This window comes from Brachyhypopomus gauderio, chromosome 7 (genome assembly GCF_052324685.1).
Source record: "Brachyhypopomus gauderio isolate BG-103 chromosome 7, BGAUD_0.2, whole genome shotgun sequence".
NCBI classification, from domain to species: domain Eukaryota; kingdom Metazoa; phylum Chordata; class Actinopteri; order Gymnotiformes; family Hypopomidae; genus Brachyhypopomus; species Brachyhypopomus gauderio.
Window position 1 is genome coordinate 12,296,841 of NC_135217.1, and position 21,277 is coordinate 12,318,117.

Here is a 21,277-nt window from a genome sequence, read left to right on the forward strand (position 1 = left end):
AAAATCAGCCATAAAATGGTCCTTTTTTTTCCCTCTTATGACGCAGTGGATGAACCGGCATTACAAGCAGGAATGGAGCAGGACACGATTCATGGCTCCTGTTAGTCAAGGACAGACACGCCGCCACGACAACCGGGAGGGTCTCGGCGTACCAGGTGGGTTTGGCTCGTCAGAGGCCAGAGTCGTAAACAGTGAAGTGTCATGTCTGAGGAGAGGAGGAAGGGCAGAGCACAACTCACACAAATGCGCGACTGTTCGGATTCAGAGCAGAATCAGGGAGTGATACACACATTACAGCACTGATAAGACTAAGAATGAGCTTCACTGACAGCGGATTTAGGCTAGAAACAGGCCCGTTGTAATTAAAGGGCAAGTATTTGACATAATCTCTGAACTACTTAACTGACTCCATCACATAACTGCATGATTTATGTAATGCACAAGCTGTTTCTAACTCTGCATGTTAAGTAAGGAGAAGTGCCCCAAGAACTCTACAAGACTACAAGAGACATGATTAACTAATGTGGTCATCACAGGTCAGCTGGTGTTACAGAGGCAAACTGGAGCTAAAACGCAGATGCCCAGACTTGCAGACTGAGGAAGGTAGGGGTGCATCCTCACACACACACACCATCCTCACACACACACACCATCCTCACACACACACACCATTCTCACACACACACACCATCTTCACACACACACACACACACCATCCTCACACACACACACACACATCATCCTCACACACACACACACCATCCTCACACACACACCATCCTCACACACACACACCATCCTCACACACACACACACACACACCATCTTCACACACACACACACACCATCCTCACACACACACACACACACACACCATCCTCACACACACACACCATCTTCACACACACACACCATCTTCACACACACACACCATCCTCACACACACACACACACCATCCTCACACACACACACACACCATCCTCACACACACACACACCATCCTCACACACACACCATCCTCACACACACACCATCCTCACACACACACCATCCTCACACACACACACACACACACACACCATCCTTGAACACACCATCCTCACACACAAGGAGGCTTCAGGTTCCTCTTCATGACCTGGTCACGGTCGCACACTTCACCAGCCACACCACTCCAACCAGCTTTCTACAGAAGGCCACAGCTCACAGACGCAGGGCAATGTGGGGCGATGTGGGGTGAGATGAGGTTGAGTTACGTTGGGTGATATGAGACAATGGGGCATGACGTTAGGCGATGTGGGGCAATGTGATTCTTGGTAGATGTGGGGTGAGGTAGGGTGGACAGAAGTGGGCTGATGCAGGGTGAGGTTGTGCAGTTGGGGTGAGGTGGGGTGGACAGAAATGGGCTGACGCAGGGTGAGGTTGTGCAGTTGGGGTGAGGTGGGGTGGACAGAAATGGGCTGATGCAGGGTGAGGTTGTGCAGTTGGGGTGAGGTGGGGTGGACAGAAATGGGCTGACGCAGGGTGAGGTTGTGCAGTTGGGGTGAAGTGGGTTGATGTGGGAAGATCCTGAGATGATGCAAAGCTGAACTGGTGGAGGTAAGAAGAGGACAGTGAAAAATGCTGGGAGAGACTGCACTGTGCCTGCTATGGTAACTCATGGTTTCATAAGAAAATTATGTAATGGATAAATCATAATGGATGGCACCTCAGAGCAGCTGCAGGGTGTCCCGGCCTCCCCCACCTCCTCCATATTTACACCATTTTCTCATTTTTCTTCTCCCTCTCAGAACACACAGCACGCTTCAAATCGGTATGATTTTTTTGGGTTCTGTCCTGTGCGTGTTATCTTCATCCTCTGCTGCCTCTCTGTATTTTGAGCCCAGCCTGAGCCGTGAGACTTCTGTCATGCCATGGGTCAGCACCCCGGGTCACTGGAGCCAGTGGCCCCACTGGCATGCGCATTTTACCAGCGTTTTCACAAACGACACTTTTAATGCCTGCCCTCTTCCCATAATCCTTTCCTCTCAAGGCCATGTAAAGCATCGGCAGGTGAAACATTGGCCAGGACATCAGCACAGACACCACAACAACAGCGACTCTTCCTCGGGAAAACGCACATAATACTTATCATCATCCTCGTTGTATGCCAGCTTGACCACGCCATAAGAGCCCTGAGGGGGTAAAGCAGAAACACCAGAGTGAACAAAGAGGACAGCGAGAATTGTAGAAGTAGGGGTGTAAACAGTGTAGGGGTGGTGTAGAAGTAGGGGTGTAAACAGTGTAGGGGTGGTGTAGTAGTAGGGGTGTAAACAGTGTAGGGGTGGTGTAGTAGTAGGGGTGTGTACAGTGTAGGGGTGGTGTAGAAGTAGGGGTGTGTACAGTGTAGGGGTGGTGTAGAAGTATGGGTGTGTACAGTGTAGGGGTGGTGTAGTAGTAGGGGTGTGTACAGTGTAAGGGTGGTGTAGAAGTAGGGGTGTGTACAGTGTAGGGGTGGTGTAGTAGTAGGGGTGTGTACAGTGTAGGGGTGGTGTAGAAGTAGGGGTGTGCACAGTGTAGGGGTGGTGTAGAAGTAGGGGTGTGTACAGTGTAGGGGTGGTGTAGAAGTAGGGGTGTGTACAGTGTAGGGGTGGTGTAGAAGTAGGGGTGTGTACAGTGTAGGGGTGGTGTAGTAGTAGGGGTGTGTACAGTGTAGGGGTGGTGTAGAAGTAGGGGTGTGCACAGTGTAGGGGTGGTGTAGAAGTAGGGGTGTGTACAGTGTAGGGGTGGTGTAGAAGTAGGGGTGGTGTAGAAGTAGGGGTGTAAACAGTATAGGGGTGGTGTAGAAGTAGGGGTGTGTGCAGTGTAGGGGTGGTGTAGAAGTAGGGGTGTGTACAGTGTAGGGGTGGTGTAGAAGTAGGGGTGTGTACAGTGTAGGGGTGGTGTAGAAGTAGGGGTGTGTACAGTGTAGGGGTGGTGTAGAAGTAGGGGTGTGTACAGTGTAGGGGTGGTGTAGTAGTAGGGGTGTGTACAGTGTAGGGGTGGTGTAGAAGTAGGGGTGTGTACAGTGTAGGGGTGGTGTAGTAGTAGGGGTGTGTACAGTGTAGGGGTGGTGTAGAAGTAGGGGTGTGTACAGTGTAGGGGTGGTGTAGTAGTAGGGGTGTAAACAGTGTAGGGGTGGTGTAGAAGTAGGGGTGTAAACAGTGTAGGGGTGGTGTAGAAGTAGGGGTGTAAACAGTGTAGGGGTGGTGTAGAAGTAGGGGTGTAAACAGTGTAGGGGTGGAGTAGAAGTAGGGGTGTAAACAGTGTAGGGGTGGTGTAGAAGTAGGGGTGAAACAGTGTAGGGGTGGTGTAGAAGTATGGGTGTAAACAGTGTAGGGGTGGTGTAGAAGTATGGGTGTAAACAGTGTAGGGGTGGAGTAGATGTAGGGGTGTAAACACTGTAGGAGTGGTGTAGAAGTAGGGGTGAAACAGTGTAGGGGTGGTGTAGAAGTATGGGTGTAAACAGTGTAGGGGTGGTGTAGAAGTATGGGTGTAAACAGTGTAGGGGTGGAGTAGAAGTAGGGGTGTAAACACTGTAGGAGTGGTGTAGAAGTAGGGGTGTGTACAGTGTAGGGGTGGTGTAGAAGTAGGGGTGTGTACAGTGTAGGGGTGGTGTAGAAGTAGGGGTGTGTACAGTGTAGGGGTGGTGTAGAAGTAGGGGTGTAAACAGTATAGGGGTGGTGTAGAAGTAGGGGTGTAAACAGTGTAGGGGTGGTGTAGAAGTAGGGGTGTAAACAGTATAGGGGTGGTGTAGAAGTAGGGGTGTTTACAGTGTAGGGGTGGTGTAGAAGTAGGGGTGTAAACAGTGTAGGGGTGGAGTAGAAGTAGGGGTGTAAACAGTGTAGGGGTGGTGTAGAAGTAGGGGTGTAAACAGTGTAGGAGTGGTGTAGAAGTAGGGGTGAAACAGTGTAGGGGTGGTGTAGAAGTATGGGTGTAAACAGTGTAGGGGTGGTGTAGAAGTAGGGGTGTAAACAGTGTAGGGGTGGTGTAGAAGTAGGGGTGTAAACAGTATAGGGGTGGTGTAGAAGTAGGGGTGTAAACAGTGTAGGGGTGGTGTAGAAGTAGGGGTGTAAACAGTGTAGGGGTGGTGTAGAAGTAGGGGTGTTTACAGTGTAGGGGTGGTGTAGAAGTAGGGGTGTAAACAGTGTAGGGGTGGTGTAGAAGTAGGGGTGTAAACAGTGTAGGGGTGGTGTAGAAGTAGGGGTGTAAACAGTATAGGGGTGGTGTAGAAGTAGGGGTGTTTACAGTGTAGGGGTGGTGTAGTAGTAGGGGTGTTTACAGTGTAGGGGTGGTGTAGAAGTAGGGGTGTGTACAGTGTAGGAGTGGTGTAGAAGTAGGGGTGTAAACAGTGTAGGGGTGGTGTAGAAGTAGGGGTGTGTACAGTGTAGGGGTGGTGTAGAAGTAGGGGTGTGTACAGTGTAGGGGTGGTGTAGAAGTAGGGGTGTGTACAGTGTAGGGGGGGTGTAGAAGCAGGTGTGTAAACAGTGTAGGGGTGGTGTAGAAGTATGGGTGTTTACAGTGTAGAGGTGGTGTAGAAGTAGGGGTGTGTACAGTGTAGAGGTGGTGTAGAAGTAGGGGTGTGTACAGTGTAGAGGTGGTGTAGAAGTAGGGGTGTGTACAGTGTAGAGGTGGTGTAGAAGTAGGGGTGTTTACAGTGTAGAGGTGGTGTAGAAGTATGGGTGTTTACAGTGTAGAGGTGGTGTAGAAGTATGGGTGTAAACAGTGTAGAGGTGGTGTAGAAGTAGGGGTGTGTACAGTGTAGGGGTGGTGTAGAAGTATGGGTGTTTACAGTGTAGGGGTGGTGTAGAAGTATGGGTGTGTACAGTGTAGGAGTGGTGTAGAAGTAGGGGTGTAAACAGTGTAGGGGTGGTGTAGAAGTAGGGGTGTAAACAGTGTAGGGGTGGTGTAGAAGTAGGGGTGTGTACAGTGTAGGGGTGGTGTAGAAGTAGGGGTGTGTACAGTGTAGGGGTGGTGTAGAAGTAGGGGTGTGTACAGTGTAGGGGGGGTGTAGAAGCAGGTGTGTAAACAGTGTAGGGGTGGTGTAGAAGTAGGGGTGTAAACAGTGTAGGGGTGGTGTAGAAGCAGGCGTGTAAACAGTGTAGGGGTGGTGTAGAAGCAGGTGTGTAAACAGTGTAGGGGTGGTGTAGAAGCAGGTGTGTAAACAGCGTAGGGGTGGTGAAGAAGTAGGGGTGTAAACAGTGTAGGGGTGGTGTAGTAGTAGGGGTGTAAACAGTGTAGGGGTGGTGTAGTAGTAGGGGTGTAAACAGTGTAGGGGTGGTGTAGTAGTAGGGGTGTAAACAGTGTAGGAGTGGTGTAGAAGTATGGGTGTTTACAGTGTAGAGGTGGTGTAGAAGTAGGGGTGTGTACAGTGTAGAGGTGGTGTAGACGTATGGGTGTGTACAGTGTAGAGGTGGTGTAGAAGTAGGGGTGTGTACAGTGTAGAGGTGGTGTAGAAGTAGGGGTGTTTACAGTGTAGAGGTGGTGTAGAAGTATGGGTGTTTACAGTGTAGAGGTGGTGTAGAAGTATGGGTGTTTACAGTGTAGAGGTGGTGTAGAAGTAGGGGTGTAAACAGTGTAGAGGTGGTGTAGAAGTAGGGGTGTGTACAGTGTAGGGGTGGTGTAGAAGTATGGGTGTTTACAGTGTAGGGGTGGTGTAGAAGTATGGGTGTAAACAGTGGTGTGGTGTTTGCCGTCTGGACACGAGAGTCCCAAACTCACCTTCCCAATTTCACTCTTCAGCTTGTACTGGTTAAGCTGGATACAGTCCTGAATGGCATACAGAATAAGGGAGAGAGAAAAAGGGAGAGAGAGAGAGAGCGTGTGTGTGTGAGTGAGAGAGAAAGAGAGAGAGAGAGAGAGAGAGAGAGAGGGAGAGAGAGAGAAAGAGAGAGAGATTAAGCTGATGTTATCTGTGCTCAGTGGCAGGATGCTGGTTATGGTTAGGGATGGGGAACAGTATGTCCTCATCCATAGCTGACTTATTACACCAACATTAATTGTAATAATAGACCCAGGAAAGTCAGTAAGGTACACGCAGGCTATGTCTCAAAACCATAGCAACGATCACATGTCACACTAGAAGAGCGAGTGAGAGAGACCAAAGTCAGATATTTGTTCTATAAATGGACACTTACATTCATCATATTGAATTCTAAAGCACCCTGCAATGGTTCCAAGTTCAAATGTGGTTCCACATTTCTAATGCTATGAAAATGTAAACACACATTCTTCTTTCTCACACACACACACACACACACACACACACACACACACACACACACACACACACACACACACAGCCTGAAGCACATCAAGCTGCACTTTATGCCCTCCGCTGTAGGATATTAACTTCATAATACGTACGGGGGTGGGGGGAGGTGAGGGTGAGAGTGTGAGAGGCTAATTGCACTATAATCATATTACAGTCCTCAGCTTACATGCAAGCAAAGACAAAACAAGAGGCTTAAAAGGGGCAAAAGGCAGAAGGAAATGGCAGAAGAGGGTGAAACGGAGAGACCTAATCCCTCAGCGGCACCAGGCAGACTGTAAACACCAGCGTGTCAATAACGCATCGGCCGAGCGGACCGCCCCAGCCACGCTGCCCGGCTCCCGGTGTCCTGCAACAGCCGGCTTCTGACTGACAGAGCTTCGGACCGAGCCTGGCACATGATCGCTTACACCAGCACTGCAGTAAAGGCTTTCTCTTCCTCACACACACACACACACACACACACACACACACACACACACACACACACACACACACACACACACACACTTTGCCTCCTGGCAATAAAACACTACCACAGTCCCTCACCCATCCCCCAACCCCGTGAGACAGTCCAGTCCAGTCCAGTAATGTCATCTGTTCTTATCATTTAAGGACTTCAACACCCCGCCCCCCCCCACCTATTTCTCATTCTAGTATCACGCAGGAGTGAACATAGATTAACAGAGACGTGCGCAGACACATGAAGGCAACCAGACACACACAAGATGTATAAGGTATTAAGACTCGTGTACTGCTGCATTCTGGGTTTTTTTTACCCCCACATGCTTTGATGAGACCAGATTATCACGGATAATCCCAGGGTTAGCATAAACACAACATTGTTTATGATTAGCGGTTTCACCTTACCTTCATAAGAGTGTGTGGGGTGTGTTGGAGAGGGGAACTGATAGAAGGGAGATGGAGAGAGAGAGAGAGTGAAAGAGAGACTAAACTAGTAAGAGAATACGCTCTAAAAAGACAAAAGGTGACAGACAGGTTGGGAAAGTAACCTATCGTGTGTCAGCCAGTGGAAACAAACAGGGGTCCTAACACCCGTCAAGAGCAGAGACGGTAAAGGCCAACCACTTTGACTCCAACCCGCCACTCATCCACAGCCCAACCACAGCCAAACTCCACAGAGGGCCATGAATGGGCCATTCCGTCATCTCCCACAACGCCAGACCCCAAGTCAAGTAAAAAAAATACCAGTACAAAGGATTCACAGTAAATCATAATGAACACAATTAACTCACTAAAGACAACACTTGATTCAAATGACTAAAGAAGGGGAGACTGTGAAACTGTTAAACACTGTTACAGCCCTTGTAACCAGCTACACTGTTACAGCCCTTGTAACCAGCTACACTGTGACTTATGTGCCAACATAAAAATTCTGCCAAAGCAAGGACATGTTTAAGATGCATTACATTCCCCTCAGTGATCTATATTACTTATATGGGCTTTGCAGAATTCTTGACAAATGGCACAGATAGAATCAGACAATCCTCTCTCTCCTCTGCACAATTCCTCTGCAATACTTAAAAAAAAAACAAGCTGGTATCACTGGGAAAGCCCCTCAATACAACATCTTTCAGTGAGATGGCAAAAAACCCCATAAAGCCATGAACTAAGAACTGGGGGAATATCCTGCTGTTCTCTCAAGCTTCACTTGGGAAGTAAACACATCACTTATTTACTCGGAACCTATTTGGCCAATGAAACCACTATAAATAAATGGTCAGTCAAATTCACACGGAGACCTTTTTTTTCGTGACGCAGTCACTGTGAACACCGTGTGTGGATTAATTTGACAAATACAAGTGGACGCATGAGAGGGCCGCGCCAAGCAGCACGAGCCTGGTGGACCCTGGAGGACACCCAGAGCTCCCAGTTCATCTCCTTCTTCAAGGGAATCAAATGGATAGAGAAAAAAACAGCCATTTTATCTCAGTCTGACTGAGATAAAAAACCTGAACATGGGGAGGAATAGACATTAAAGGCTGCGGTAACCACAGCAACAAACAAATGATACACCGATGTGCTTGACCAGGGTCATACTGAGACTGTTCAGTCTCTCTGGGGGCAGAGAGAGAACGAGGGAGGGAGAGACAGAGAGAGGGAGAGAGAAATAAGGAATTTTTTTCTTTACATATATATTCAGTCTTTACAGTCTTTCTTTGGCAAAGTTTTGTAATTACACTTATGCCAGTATAATATTTTAAAAGAAAATGAATAAATGAAAAGGAGAAATGAGAGAGAGAGAGAGAAAGAAAGAAAGAAAGAAAGAAAGAAAGAAAGAAAGAAAGAAAGAAAAAGCTGAATGAAGTCACTTCTTTGTTAGCGTATGAGCACCACAGAACGATTCTGCATGACCTGTGGACTGATAACGGGAAATGAGTTTTAACACCTCCACAGAGCCACTATGAAACACGCTGACACACGTTCTAACACTACAGTTAACATCAAGGTACGACATGACAAACGAGTCCTATTCAGGTTTAACGTGCACAAAGTGAATAAAATATGTTTAAGGAAATTTCCCCATTGTCTGGTGGCTGGTTTAAAACTTGAAATTGAAGTGTTCTTAATGTATGAAGTAATGCACGGATCAGAATTTCCTTAGTACCGATCAAAGCTTCTAGATGTTGCCAACTTAAAGCATTCCTCTCAGGTAGTAAAATTGGTATCACACAGTAGCACAGCTTTGTGTGCGTGCGTGTGTGTGTGTGCGCGTGTGTGTGTGTGTGTGTGTGGATGGGGGAATCACCTGTGTATCTGAGATGGACACACGCTTGGACTCGATGGTGGGCCGTCGTGCGACCCGCGGCGAAATGTGCGAGAGCCGTTCAGCCCCGCCCCCTGTGGACAGGTACGTCCCTCTCTCTTGCAGTGACATCTTCCTGCCAGAAAAAAGTGGCCGTCGGGGCGGAGCCTTCTTGTGTCCCGCCCCATTCCTCAGCCCGTTGGTGGATTGGTCCATTATGATGATGGCGGCCATCTTGTCGGCGACCTCATCCTGGGAGGAGTCGGGGTCCAGCTCCGCCTGTGCGCAGCCGGGGTCACTGCTCATCGCCATGGTTATAGGGCTGTGGGTAGAGCTCGGCGGCAGGGAGGGAGGGGTGTGTGGAACGTTGTCATCAACTTCGTGCTCCGCCCCCCCAGTCTGGGTCTGCAGTCACAGCAAACTAGCGAGAAGGAGAGAAATAAATAATTTACATGTACAGCATTTGGCAGATGCTCTTATCTTACACCTCATTGATCAGAATGAGCGAGTGTGTCACATGGTCCAATGGGAACTGGACTCATGACCTTGGTGTTGCTAGCAGCATGTTCTCTTCAGCAGATGAGCTACAACAGCACCTTCAACAGGCAACCAGACCATCATCCTTACAGAGCTGCAACCCATAAAACCCAAGACCCAACTCAGTGCTGCTGTGGTGACTGGGCAGCTAAGCTGGTCTGAGCAGCAACACACTTCCACTGGTGTGAGCAGGTCTTGGTCAGCCCAGCTGCCAACGGCTCTCTGCACAAGCACAGATGGACATGACGTGTCCCACCACACTCGAGGGTGGAAATGTACGTTTTTCATCAGTGGTCAGCTTGCCAGGTTCCTCGGTCCAAGACGTCCTGGACGAAAGACGTTATGAAGTTCCCAATCCACTGCCTACAGAATAAAATCAGGGCTTGTTGTGTAACTAGTCGCACTCCCTAAGCCATTACAGTCATCACTGGGATGGTGTGAACGCCGCCACAGCTATGAGCCCATGAGCTCGTCTGTCCACAATGGGCTAATCAAAAACACTAAAACAAAGAGGCAAACAACTTTCTTGCCAACCTGCTGCTGACTGCGACTAGTGTTCGGACGTCTCCTCAAGCAGAGCGTGGCGTCTGAAGTTCTGTCTCCCAGTTCTGTGTTGATCACAAACCTTTCTCACAGCACTGGAATGAAAGCGGAGCTGGGCCGCTGGTTGAGCCCTTGTTTCACAGATAAAAAGACAATATTACAAAATGAAAACGTTACGTAATGTCAAACCACGTTACGTAATGTCATTACCGCCTCCCAGCCCCTTCAAACACTCCTCGAAGAGAATTATTACTAATCAATCTGAAGTGTGATCGGGACTCAAATCCGGGTGTTGCCAAGGAGGACGTTGGCGAACAAGGCAAATCAATGAGTCACATGAAACTAAAATAAAACCAAAAGATTAAAAACTCCCAGTTGCCTCATTGCTGAGTAGATTTCCTCCTGGTCGCCTACAGACAGAGAATAAAAATGACTAAGCCAGGAGGCCATTTTCAAAAACGCAATGTTCAAACTTCTAACATGGAATGACAAGGGACCCATTCTGAATTAGACAGATTCAGGACATAAAGTATTTCTCCCTTGTCTCGCTCTCTCTCTCTCCTCTCCCTTCCTCCCCCTCTCCCTCTCTCATGACAGGATCTCAAGGTTATCCAAAATACACAGGGTGCTTAGCACTTCTCTCGTTCCATGACGTCCCTCGGGACGATGTCCCAGCGAGTGCAGGACGCCTCAGGTCACACAACCATGCCTCAGGTCACATGGAGATGCTGACATGCCCGTCAGCACCTGCGTGGGACCCGGGACCTTTGATCTGTATCGGTGTGGTAGCAGGGCTCCGTCTGGGCCTTAGGCAGTGAAGTCCCTGAATGGTAGTTCTAGCAGGAAGCCCAGAAGAGTCCTGCCATGGTTAAACTGCAGCTTTGGGCAAAACTGTTATGTTTGTCGTTAGACACTATAATCAGAATCAGAATCAGAATCAATTTTATTTGTCATACTTTTGCACAGGTACAAGGTACGAAATTTAATTCCCCCGGGCCCACAGTTAAAGCACCCGGAACCCAGAGTCGAGACTCTATAAGACACTATAAGCCTCTGGTTATGCACAAATACATAGATGCTATATGTGTATCGATGCACGCACGCACGCACACACACACGCACGCACGCACACACTCACACACAGACACACACACACACGCACAAACAGAAACGAATGAAGTCAGCCTTGCTTAAACTAATGTTCTCCTCTAGACCTGAAGTGAGCCTTTAACAGAAGATGCTTTTTCATCTGTTCTCAGAGGCTTAAATCGAGAGAGGAAAAAAACTCCATTTATAGAGTATGGCAAAAAAAAAAAAAAAAAACCCACCCTCTTTCTTTTCATGCGTTCTCTTACACCACCGCAGGTTGCATAACACAAGCGCCTCTGACGGCCGATTGGGCGGAGAAAATATTGTGACCCGCCCACCGCACTTCATTCACGGCGGGTGGTCTTCCCGTTGCCCCGACAACCAGCCATGCCAAGGCAACCTTGATGTTCTCACAAATTGTAGGCAGTACTTTTCACCTGAGTGCCTTCAATGACATCTGCAGATTTGAACCTGCTATAATACTCAGTATAAATAGTAATTAAAAAGCAATAAACGAAACAAAGGAATCTCTTCAGTTTGGGTCCATATGGAGTTGCTGCTTAAACCTGCGAGCTCTGATCACCCATCAGCTGTTTGTTGCTGCTCACAATTACTTACACAGTGCTACGATCACTATTTAAATGCAAAACCATGTGGATAGACAGTGTATTTATTTGGTATTCAGTGTAATCGTAGGGGACTGCTGTAATCATCCCCGTTCCAAGATTCAGCTGCAGACGATCCAGCTACAGATTCAGGTTTCAGCCAAAAACACGATCTAATTGAAGTCCTGCATGGATATGGAGATGAGAAGCAGAACGCTTCTTCTTATGTTTCTTTGTTCAACAGGCTTAATAACATTAATGGATTACAGAGAACAGCCAGCATCAGAGCCGACGGAGGGCAGACGTCTGTGCGCACACAGAGGAGCGAGACGTAGCACAAAGGTCACGCGGCGGCGTAAACGGGAGCGCCAGCCCACACCGTCTCAGTGCCCACGGGCCACAGGTCACCAGATCACTTTCAATTCATTTGTAAGCACGCTTGTGTAACCAGACATTACAGCTTGACCCGGCCACCTCTGACCTACAATGACGACACCAACCACCAGAGGAAATTGAAGGGGACCCAGCAGTGACCCATGTGGTGAGTGGAGCTACATGACCTGGAAAAGCCCCACCCAAACCCCCCAACCCCCTTCCTGCACGTGCTACATCCCAGCATCCTCTGCGCAGGGTCGGGCGGGGTCATCCAATATCCCCAGTGCATCTCGTACTACACAGAATGCCTGCGGGCAGCAGGGAACCAAGACACATATCCAAACAGCACATGTTTCCAGACCTTCACGCACCACACCAGTTCAGGAAGAGCATATGGATGTGGAAAACCTCCAGGGAGGGTGGGAATACTCCACTTTAACACATACGGATGGCGGGAAAAAAAGACAAAAGACACAACCCTACCGAGTAGCAGATTGCAGATTCTATAGTATGAATAAACTATAAATGTAAATGATTTAAAAATGTGAGAAAGAAGAATCTCACGTTTCATTTCCACATTCTCTATTACTTACCATCCTGACCTCACATTCTCTTTTTTTACTATCTCTATCTCCACACACACACACACACACACACACACACACACACACACACACACACACACACACACACACACACACACACAGCAAATGAACTTGTGACTGAAGCCGGCTCTGTCCGGAGGTGAAGCAGTGTACAGAGCTCAGGGGTTATGAGTTGGAGGACAGGTGGAGGGTGAAGCAGAGGGCGGGTGGAGGGTGAAGCAGTGGGAAGGTGGAGGGTGAAGCAGTGGAGGGTGAAGCAGTGGGCAGGTGGAGGGTGAAGCAGAGGGATGGTGGAGGGTGAAACAGAGGGAAGGTGGAGGGTGAAGCAGAGGGAAGGTGGAGGGTGAAGCAGAGGGATGGTGGAGGGTGAAGCAGAGGGCAGGTGGAGGGTGAAGCAGTGGGCAGGTGGAGGGTGAAGCAGTGGAAAGGTGGAGGGTGAAGCAGAGGGCAGGTGGAGGGTGAAGCAGTGGGCAGGTGGAGGGTGAAGCAGAGGGATGGTGGAGGGTGAAGCAGAGGGCAGGTGGAGGGTGAAGCAGTGGGCAGGTGGAGGGTGAAGCAGTGGGCAGGTGGAGGGTGAAGCAGTGGGAAGGTGGAGGGTGAAGCAGAGGGCAGGTGGAGGGTGAAGCAGTGGGCAGGTGGAGGGTGAAGCAGTGGGCAGGTGGAGGGTGAAGCAGTGGGAAGGTGGAGGGTGAAGCAGTGGGCAGGTGGAGGGTGAAGCAGTGGGAAGGTGGAGGGTGAAGCAGTGGGCAGGTGGAGGGTGAAGCAGTGGGAAGGTGGAGGGTGAAGCAGTGGGCAGGTGGAGGACATGCAGGCAGTATGCAGCTTTCGCCTCCTGCCACCCGTTCTGCCACTGAAGCGCGAGAGGTCTCTACCAGCGCAACTCTCTTGCGCCTACATAGCTGGGAGCTGAAGGGGGGGTGGGGGTTCAGGTGGAAGAAACAGTGCACTCAGAGATGGAGCAGAACAAGAAGCCTAGTGTGGGGCTGTGGCAGTGCTGTAGTACTGTAATGTAGCAGACATTAGCAGTGCTGTAGTACTGTAATGTAGCAGACATTAGCAGTGCTGTAGTACCGTAATGTAGCAGATATTAGCAGTGCTGTAGTACCGTAATGTAGCAGATATTAGCAGTCCTGTAGTACTGTATTGTAGCAGATATTAGCAGTCCTGTAGTACTGTATTGTAGTAGATATTAGCAGTCCTGTAGTACTGTATTGTAGCAAACATTAGCAGTTCTGTAGTACTGTATTGTAGCACACATTAGCAGTGCCATAGTACTATAATGTAGCAGACATTAGCAGTGCTGTAGTACTGTAATGTAGCAAATTTTAGCAGTGCTGTAGTACTGTAATGAGGCAGACATTAGAGATAACTCATGAAGACAGAGTGAATCATTAATATTTGTGCATCAAATCATAGGACAAAACAAAAGCAAAATAAATGTATAACTTTGAGCAAAGCACCTGCACATGAAACAGTTAATTCACCAGACTCTTAAGAGTTCAATGGGAGGGGTGTTTACTGGGGGCCATCACAAAACAACATAGGGGAAGGCGAGGGCTCCATGGCCTGACTAAATATCTTGGAAAAGGTCTCCAAGATGGCTCGCCAGACTGTGAACAACTTCGGACATGTCAAAATGGAGCCACAGAGAACTGATCTGTGCGTATCGATCACATCTACGCTGGAATCCATCTCACCATGACCGACTTTAGTCCAACGCAGACGGCGGACAATTTTACATTGTGTAACACAGCATGACTGAGACATATGAAAGAGGAGAAATTTCTCTGTATTATTTTGTTACTACTGAAATTGATTAATCTAGGTCTGTCTCCCATTTACTTTTAAGGCAGTCTAAAGGTATTGAATTATGTGTGTTGAGCAGTTCATAAATTATGCTTACAGCCTGCTTTAACTCGAGTCCAGGGAAGGGGAAGGCATAGTGGAAAGCAATCTAAATTCAAGGCTTCAGAATCCTACAGTTGCAAATACCTATAAAAGGGTGATCTGGGAATTTCATATGATCTGGGATATCTGATATATATCCATAAATTACCATCACTACAGAGACCAGATGGTGAGCCCTCGCTCCTTTTAGACTGTAAAGGCACTGTCCATTACTGATAGAACCAATGAGTGCTGATTTGCAATTGGTGTTGCTTGTGACCAACCCCTAAAAAGATCTCCTAAACTGATTCCAGATGTTGACTAGGGGAACGACAGCTGGATTAGAAGTGAATCCAGAAACAGGCTATGTGAATGGCAACGCGGGACATACGAGCACTGTTATGGCGCATTTCCACTAGGGCCTGCTTGGCGCGGTACGGTTCGATTCGCGACGGTTTGTGAGTGTTTCCATTAGTACCACTTCCCTGTGAGCCGGCCCCTTCGGGTACTTTTTTCGTACCGACTCGCTTGAGGTTCTAACCGTTCCGAAGCGGTACAGTTCTGTGACGTGGAGGAACAGCATGACACTGATTGGCCAGGGAGTGTCGTCACAGGTTGCGTCAGGAGTGCGACTCCTCCGCTATGCTATGGACTCCTCGGCCATTTTTAAAACCCAAGGAGCGAAGTCTGTTCCCTGGTCAAACGCCGAGGTACAAACCTTTCTGTTAATAATCAGCGATCAAAAAATCCAGGGCGAACTGGACGGGGCCACTAGAAATGTAAAGGTTTTTAGCGAGGTTTCCGCGCTAATGGCCACTCATGGCTACCAGCGGTCCGTTCAGCAGTGCCGGTCGGTCCAAGCTAAAAAAGCTTAACGCGATTACCGGGCGGTGAAGGACCATAACGGACGCAGCGGAGCAAACCGCAAAGACTGGAAATGGTTCCAGCAAATGGATGTCATATACGGTCACCGGCCAGCCAGTAACGGAAGAGAAAGAGCTGGACAGACACGGCAATGTCAGTGCTGGAGGCCACGGAGAATGGTGAGTGTATTGTGATTTCAGTTTTACTAGGCTCGTAAAAGATGTAATATGAACGTAATATGAACGCATCTATTGTAAACGCAGGAATTTAGAGCTGTGTTTGTAGTTAATGTTACCACCACAGTCACTACTGTACAATAGCTAGCTCTTAGCCTTGCTAGTTGCTAGTTAGCTGTAGCCATAAACAAAGCATCAGCAGCGATGACGTGCTACACAGTTTGTGCAGTTACGGTATATCGTTGTTGCTTTCACGGGAATGCTTGTGTTTAATATTTGTTATTTTTTACGTTCAAGATTCCCCTTCCACTGACGAGGCGAGCGGAGTTGGCGGAAAATGTTTCCTTCAACCGGGCTTTCCTCGGGGTGCTTGGTGAACTTGTGAACACCATGCGAGACGGACGCCAGTAAAAGCACACAAAATGTTGCTTGTAGTACTATAAATATTTATTTCATATAAAGCTATACGTATATATTTGCTTTTTGCACTTTTTAAAACTATAACTATATTATTTACATATGTTGTACTTTAAATATCTATATTTCATAATAAAGTTTGATTTCATTTGATTGTATGACTGATGCTTTTTATGCAGGGTGTGTTCAGCCTGTTTGAGTAATACCAAATTATTATCAATAATTAGAGCAACCACATACAATAATGAAGATAAAGATAAATAAGATACAATAAAGGTATGTGTTAAGGGGCATCGACCGGTGTTGTGGTCGCATACAAATGATGTTACGACACTACAACCCGCGCGCCAACAGCGACTCCACCCACATTGTGGTGGTCCACCATTGTAATGGAAACACAACGCGACCGTACCGTTCCGTTGCGAATCGACCCGTATCGAACCGTACCGCGCCAAGCAGGCCCTAGTGGAAATGCGCCATTAGAGAAGTGGACCATTATGAAGGCGGGATTTAGCGGTTTACACTGAAGAGTTTTGGCCAATGGGCTACACACCAAGCTTCTGAGCGGAGGCTGGGGATTCTTGAACATCTGAAATGTCACGTCGCAGAAGTGCTCCGTTTACTGTCCACAGACTTAAACCCCAAGCCTGACAATGTCGTCCTTCAGCACATCTTTGAAACAATTTGGAGGGAAGAAAGGCAGAGCTCACTCCAAAAGCACCAGAAGAGTCAACGGTGTTCCTGCTAAGCCTTTCACACAATGGCAGCTCTGACAAACCCATTCAGAAGGACAGAATACGAAAACTGCTTCGAGTCCTTTTTGTGTTTGTCAGGAGAAGGCCAGACAGAAGCCGACAATGGGGAGGAAATGTCTGAATTCTGAATGGATGAAAGCAAGGAGGGCGAGAGAGCTACAGGTATTTCAATATCCCCCCCACCCCCTTGCTGCAGCTTGTCCTGCAGATAACCCAGCAGTGCAGACGTGATACGTTTCTGTCGCATCTGCCTGTCACTTCTAATCCCAGGCAGCGAGAGAGAGAGGAGACATGGCAACTGGAGGAATGGAGGAACGAGAGATGAGAAGAGTCTGTGAGAAGTCAAAGAGGACAGAAAGGGAAGGAGCGAGAGAGAAGGGGGGATGAGAGGGGAGAAACTGTGACAATGGTATGCACAAGTAGTAGTGATAAAGGACACCTGCATTGCAAGATGGCTGTGTGTGTGTATTCTGCAGACACACTCCAGACATACAGCACTATAAGCTCTAGCACTGCTGACTAGGCGATAGTAAGGGTGCACAAACGCACTGTCTTAGAGAAGGAAGGAGAGGCTGATACAAAGACACTGGAAATGTACACTACTGCAAACAGGAACATGGAACAGAAACTAAATGGTGATGCTGAATCTGTTCTGCAATCAATGGCTCACTGGAGCAATTAAAAAATTAAGGATTCATTCAACCATCCACTTCAACAATTAGGCATGCATTTATTCTCTCTGTCTAGCATGTACACACACACTGTGGTTCACACTGAGTAGGCAGCCGAGGAAGAGGAATTCTTTAATAAACGCGTAATCCTTCTCTACGTTCTCTATTACTTCCTGTCTTGACTTCACATTCTCTCTCTCTTTCTCCCTGTCTCTTTCCCTCTCTCTCTCCCTCCCCAAACAAGCAGGATGATGTTCCCTGCAAACTAAGGCAGTGTCAATATGTGTCCTAAGATGAGGAAATCCAGCAGGAGTGGATTACCTCAGATAACGACCACACCAATGACACAGAGCGCACTCAGCCACTCCGCCCCTCTCCCCAACCCTCAATAGTCTACTACAAAATTGAGATGCACTGATGGTCATTTTCTGGAATATGTTTGACAGTCATAAGTAGCAGACCGGACTCCCCACAACCATGGCCTAATTTGTGAGAACAAGGCATGCCATAAAGGTCACAGTCTGGGTCAGGGGTCATACTGGATTACACCCCAGCGGAGGGCTTCAGCTTCAGTGGTGCTAATGGTTTGGTGAGAGGCTAATGCTAACGGTTTCGAGAGAGGCTAATCAATTCGATCTGTGTAGGGATGAAAGCCATCCAGCGCTACCAGAGTTAACATCCTGTTCCATTTAAAATGATTACACTGTTTCAGTTCAGCAACCCCACCCTCCTCCGAAAAATCCACCAAAGCCCTGGAGGTGTGGAGGATAACGAGGACAGTGCACATAGCCTGGTTTCCCGCCATTTTAATAGTGTGGGGGAGTGCAATGAACTAGTCCGCACGTTCTCTGAAGTGTGCGTTCAAGTACCTAATCCCTGTGCCTGTTTAATCGAATCAGACAGATTATCTCTCCTTATCAGAGGCTGGCTATGGCAGCTAGCTTTGGAATAACGGAGGACAGGAAAGACGACCACAAGAAAACGGATGTCCCCGCTCAGCAGACCGTGAAATGTACAGAAGCTGCACCAGGAAGCCGGCTGGACAAAAACAAGCACGGGGGGAGGGGTTGTGATCGAAGCCAAATCCCGAGCCGACCGGCCGCCTCCCAGTCAGACACCCGAGGATTAGAGGAGCGGGCGGAGAAATGGAGGAATGTCACTGCTGTTTGGCTACTCACACACATCCAGGTCAGTCCAGGGTTGCTCTTTGCATGAAGACATAATCTAGTCCCGGAAGTCAAGGGTGCTCAGGTAAGCAGAGGCCGTGAGGAGTCCACCGGTCTTGGGCCGAGGCGTCCAGGGCTTGGCCCCTTCCTTCACCATCCTCAGCATTAAGACCTCCTGGCCACCCTTCCTCCACTCACATGCCCCACACAACATGGGTGGAGCCTGGGGAATGATCTGCTGCCTCTCCCTCTCTCTTTTTCTCTCTCAGTCCAAGTCCATCATGTCTATGCCATTCACTGAATACTTATTTATAGGTTGGGTTACCCTCGAGCCCAGTTGTCAGAGACCAAGCCAAACCAAGCCACAGGCAGAACAGGCAGAACGAAAGAGGTGGTCCAGACAATCGTGGGCTCATGGGGGTATCCTCTCTGTAACGTTCTTGACAGCAGGAGGTTCTATGAACTAGTACACTCACCCACACACCCCCCTTAAAATAACTAGAAAGAAGGGGCTGGTATCTTTCTCTCCCACATGCACACAAACACACTCAGTCACTGTCGGTATGTGTCATTAAAACTTTATTATCTGGTTACATTTAAGTCTTCAAGAGAAACACATTACATTCTGCATTAAAATGATCTTGGCTAGTATTTCACATCCCTACCTGTCATGTGTGGAATAAACAGACTCACTGTCACTAAGCAACAAAAAAAGAGGTAAAACAAATGCAAGGACCCCACAAATAGCAAAAAGCCACTTCTCCATTTATCTTACGTTAAACTCAACTCTGTGCCCCCAAAGACTTTGCCCATGTTTATTCAGTGGCCATAATCAGCTAATCCATCCGTGCCCTTTCAAGTCAGCCTCCAGGTACATTCCAATCTGAGCTCAAGTTACGGGTGAGTGCTTAGTCTCCCAGGGCTGTCCAGGAGAAGTGCCTGACGGAAAAGGAGATTTTAATGAGCTCGGCCACCATGTCCAGAGGCAGGTATCACAGAGGATTTAGGTGTCTGTCTGATTGCCAGACAGTGTGGGCAAGGACACCTGAGATCAGGTTTGGGTCGTCTGTGCTCACAGGCAAAGCGAGGGAAATTTATTTTAAAGTTATTGGAAAGAACCAAGAAATCAAGCATTGGCAGATTTTTAAATCTATTTTTTTAAATTATAATAAGGTTACTGAAGTTGGCATCTGTTAATTACTGATTTTATACTTCAGTAATTAAATAATTGTCTCAAATCTCTAATTCAAATGAATCTGGGTTCATGAAAGGTGAATTCTATTTGCATAACAAGAAATGGATTCTTTTGATAATAGGAGTTTGAAAAGACTTCCAGATGCGTTTGACAATGTCTTTTTGCACAATAAATTCAGATGACCAAAGTAACACAACGCTGGACTAGTTTGTGCGTACTCATGCTGTGCAGTTTGTTCTGTGTCTATATTCTCCACGGCCTTGCACACTCCATCCATGGAAATCCAATTAAGAGGAGAAACAGGTAAAAGAGTAGCTAAGGGAAATCAAACTGGCCTTAGGCAACATTGAGTGCATGCGCCTGTGTGTGTGTGTGTGTGTGTGTGTGTGTGTGTACTGAATCCTAACACAGCTTCAATACCCCTTTGGAGATCTTGGTATTCACAGTATAACATACTTTGTCTGAAAAAGCGAGAATTCCTCCATATTTACTGCATTTTCCTCCCTAGTGCAGTAGCTTTTGAACTCCATTGGAAAATAAATATCAATCTATAGATAAATAAATAAATGGTTTTGGATGATAATGACATGAAAGGAGGCAGCAGATCGGACTATTGCAAATGACTGTCATATTCTAAACCACAACAATAACCAGCCAAAAGATTTAATTTTACTATGAAGTATTTTTTCTCGTGATGCACAATATGTACAAGAGATGTGGTGGATATCTTGATATTGATGTGAAACATGATCAATTATGATTAAATTAATTCCTGGGACATAGCCATGTGAACAGATGCATGCAGACAAAGTGGGAGTTTAATTGTCAAACAGGCACAGGGTCAAAACCAGAGACAGAAAGAGAGAGAGAATAGACCAGCCGAAACATGATACAGAAACAAAGTCAAAGCACAGTCCAAGTTCAAAAACACAGGTATCAGAGTACAAGAGGTAAAACAATACCAGAGGTGCAACCCAAAATATCAGTGGGGCAATCCAAAAATTTATAGAACAAAAACACAGACCGGGTCAGAGTAAACAGGCAATACTAAGTGAAGAATGAACTGCTCGGTATGCTTACTCAAGTCCAACAATACTTTGCAAAGTTTCAGTGGATAAGTCTAGGTATATATGCATATGCGTAAAGTACCGTAGTAATGAGGGGATGAGGTTTGGGTAAGCCGGACAGTGGAATTCTGGGAGTTGGAGTTCCTTTAGCCAGGATTCTTAACAATATCCATGCATATCTGAACAGCAGCATATTCAGAAAATCAAACAGAATGGATTTTTTTTACTGTTATGAAACTGTGTCCATTTTGCAAGTTTGTTCATGACATTG

At 47.5% G+C, this 21,277-nt stretch overlaps 1 protein-coding gene across 4 annotated transcripts in view; it reads right to left on the reverse strand.

Annotated features, from left to right (window-relative positions):
- camkk1a (calcium/calmodulin-dependent protein kinase kinase 1, alpha a) overlaps window positions 1-21,277 on the reverse strand; it is a 54,227-nt gene that overhangs the window by 22,957 nt on the left and 9,993 nt on the right. For 2 of the 4 annotated variants that reach the window (XM_077011775.1, XM_077011778.1), the window contains exons 2-4: window positions 9,058-9,475; window positions 5,738-5,785; window positions 2,119-2,172 (exon numbers count right to left, since the gene is read on the reverse strand). In XM_077011775.1, coding sequence (XP_076867890.1) covers window positions 2,119-2,172; window positions 5,738-5,785; window positions 9,058-9,366 — 411 coding nt within the window. In that variant the 5' untranslated portion in view covers window positions 9,367-9,475. Of the gene's footprint in view, window positions 1-2,118; window positions 2,173-5,737; window positions 5,786-9,057; window positions 9,476-10,125; window positions 10,266-18,756; window positions 18,903-21,277 lie in introns of those variants that run through there. The other 2 variants (XM_077011776.1, XM_077011777.1) reach the window with 2 other exon arrangements.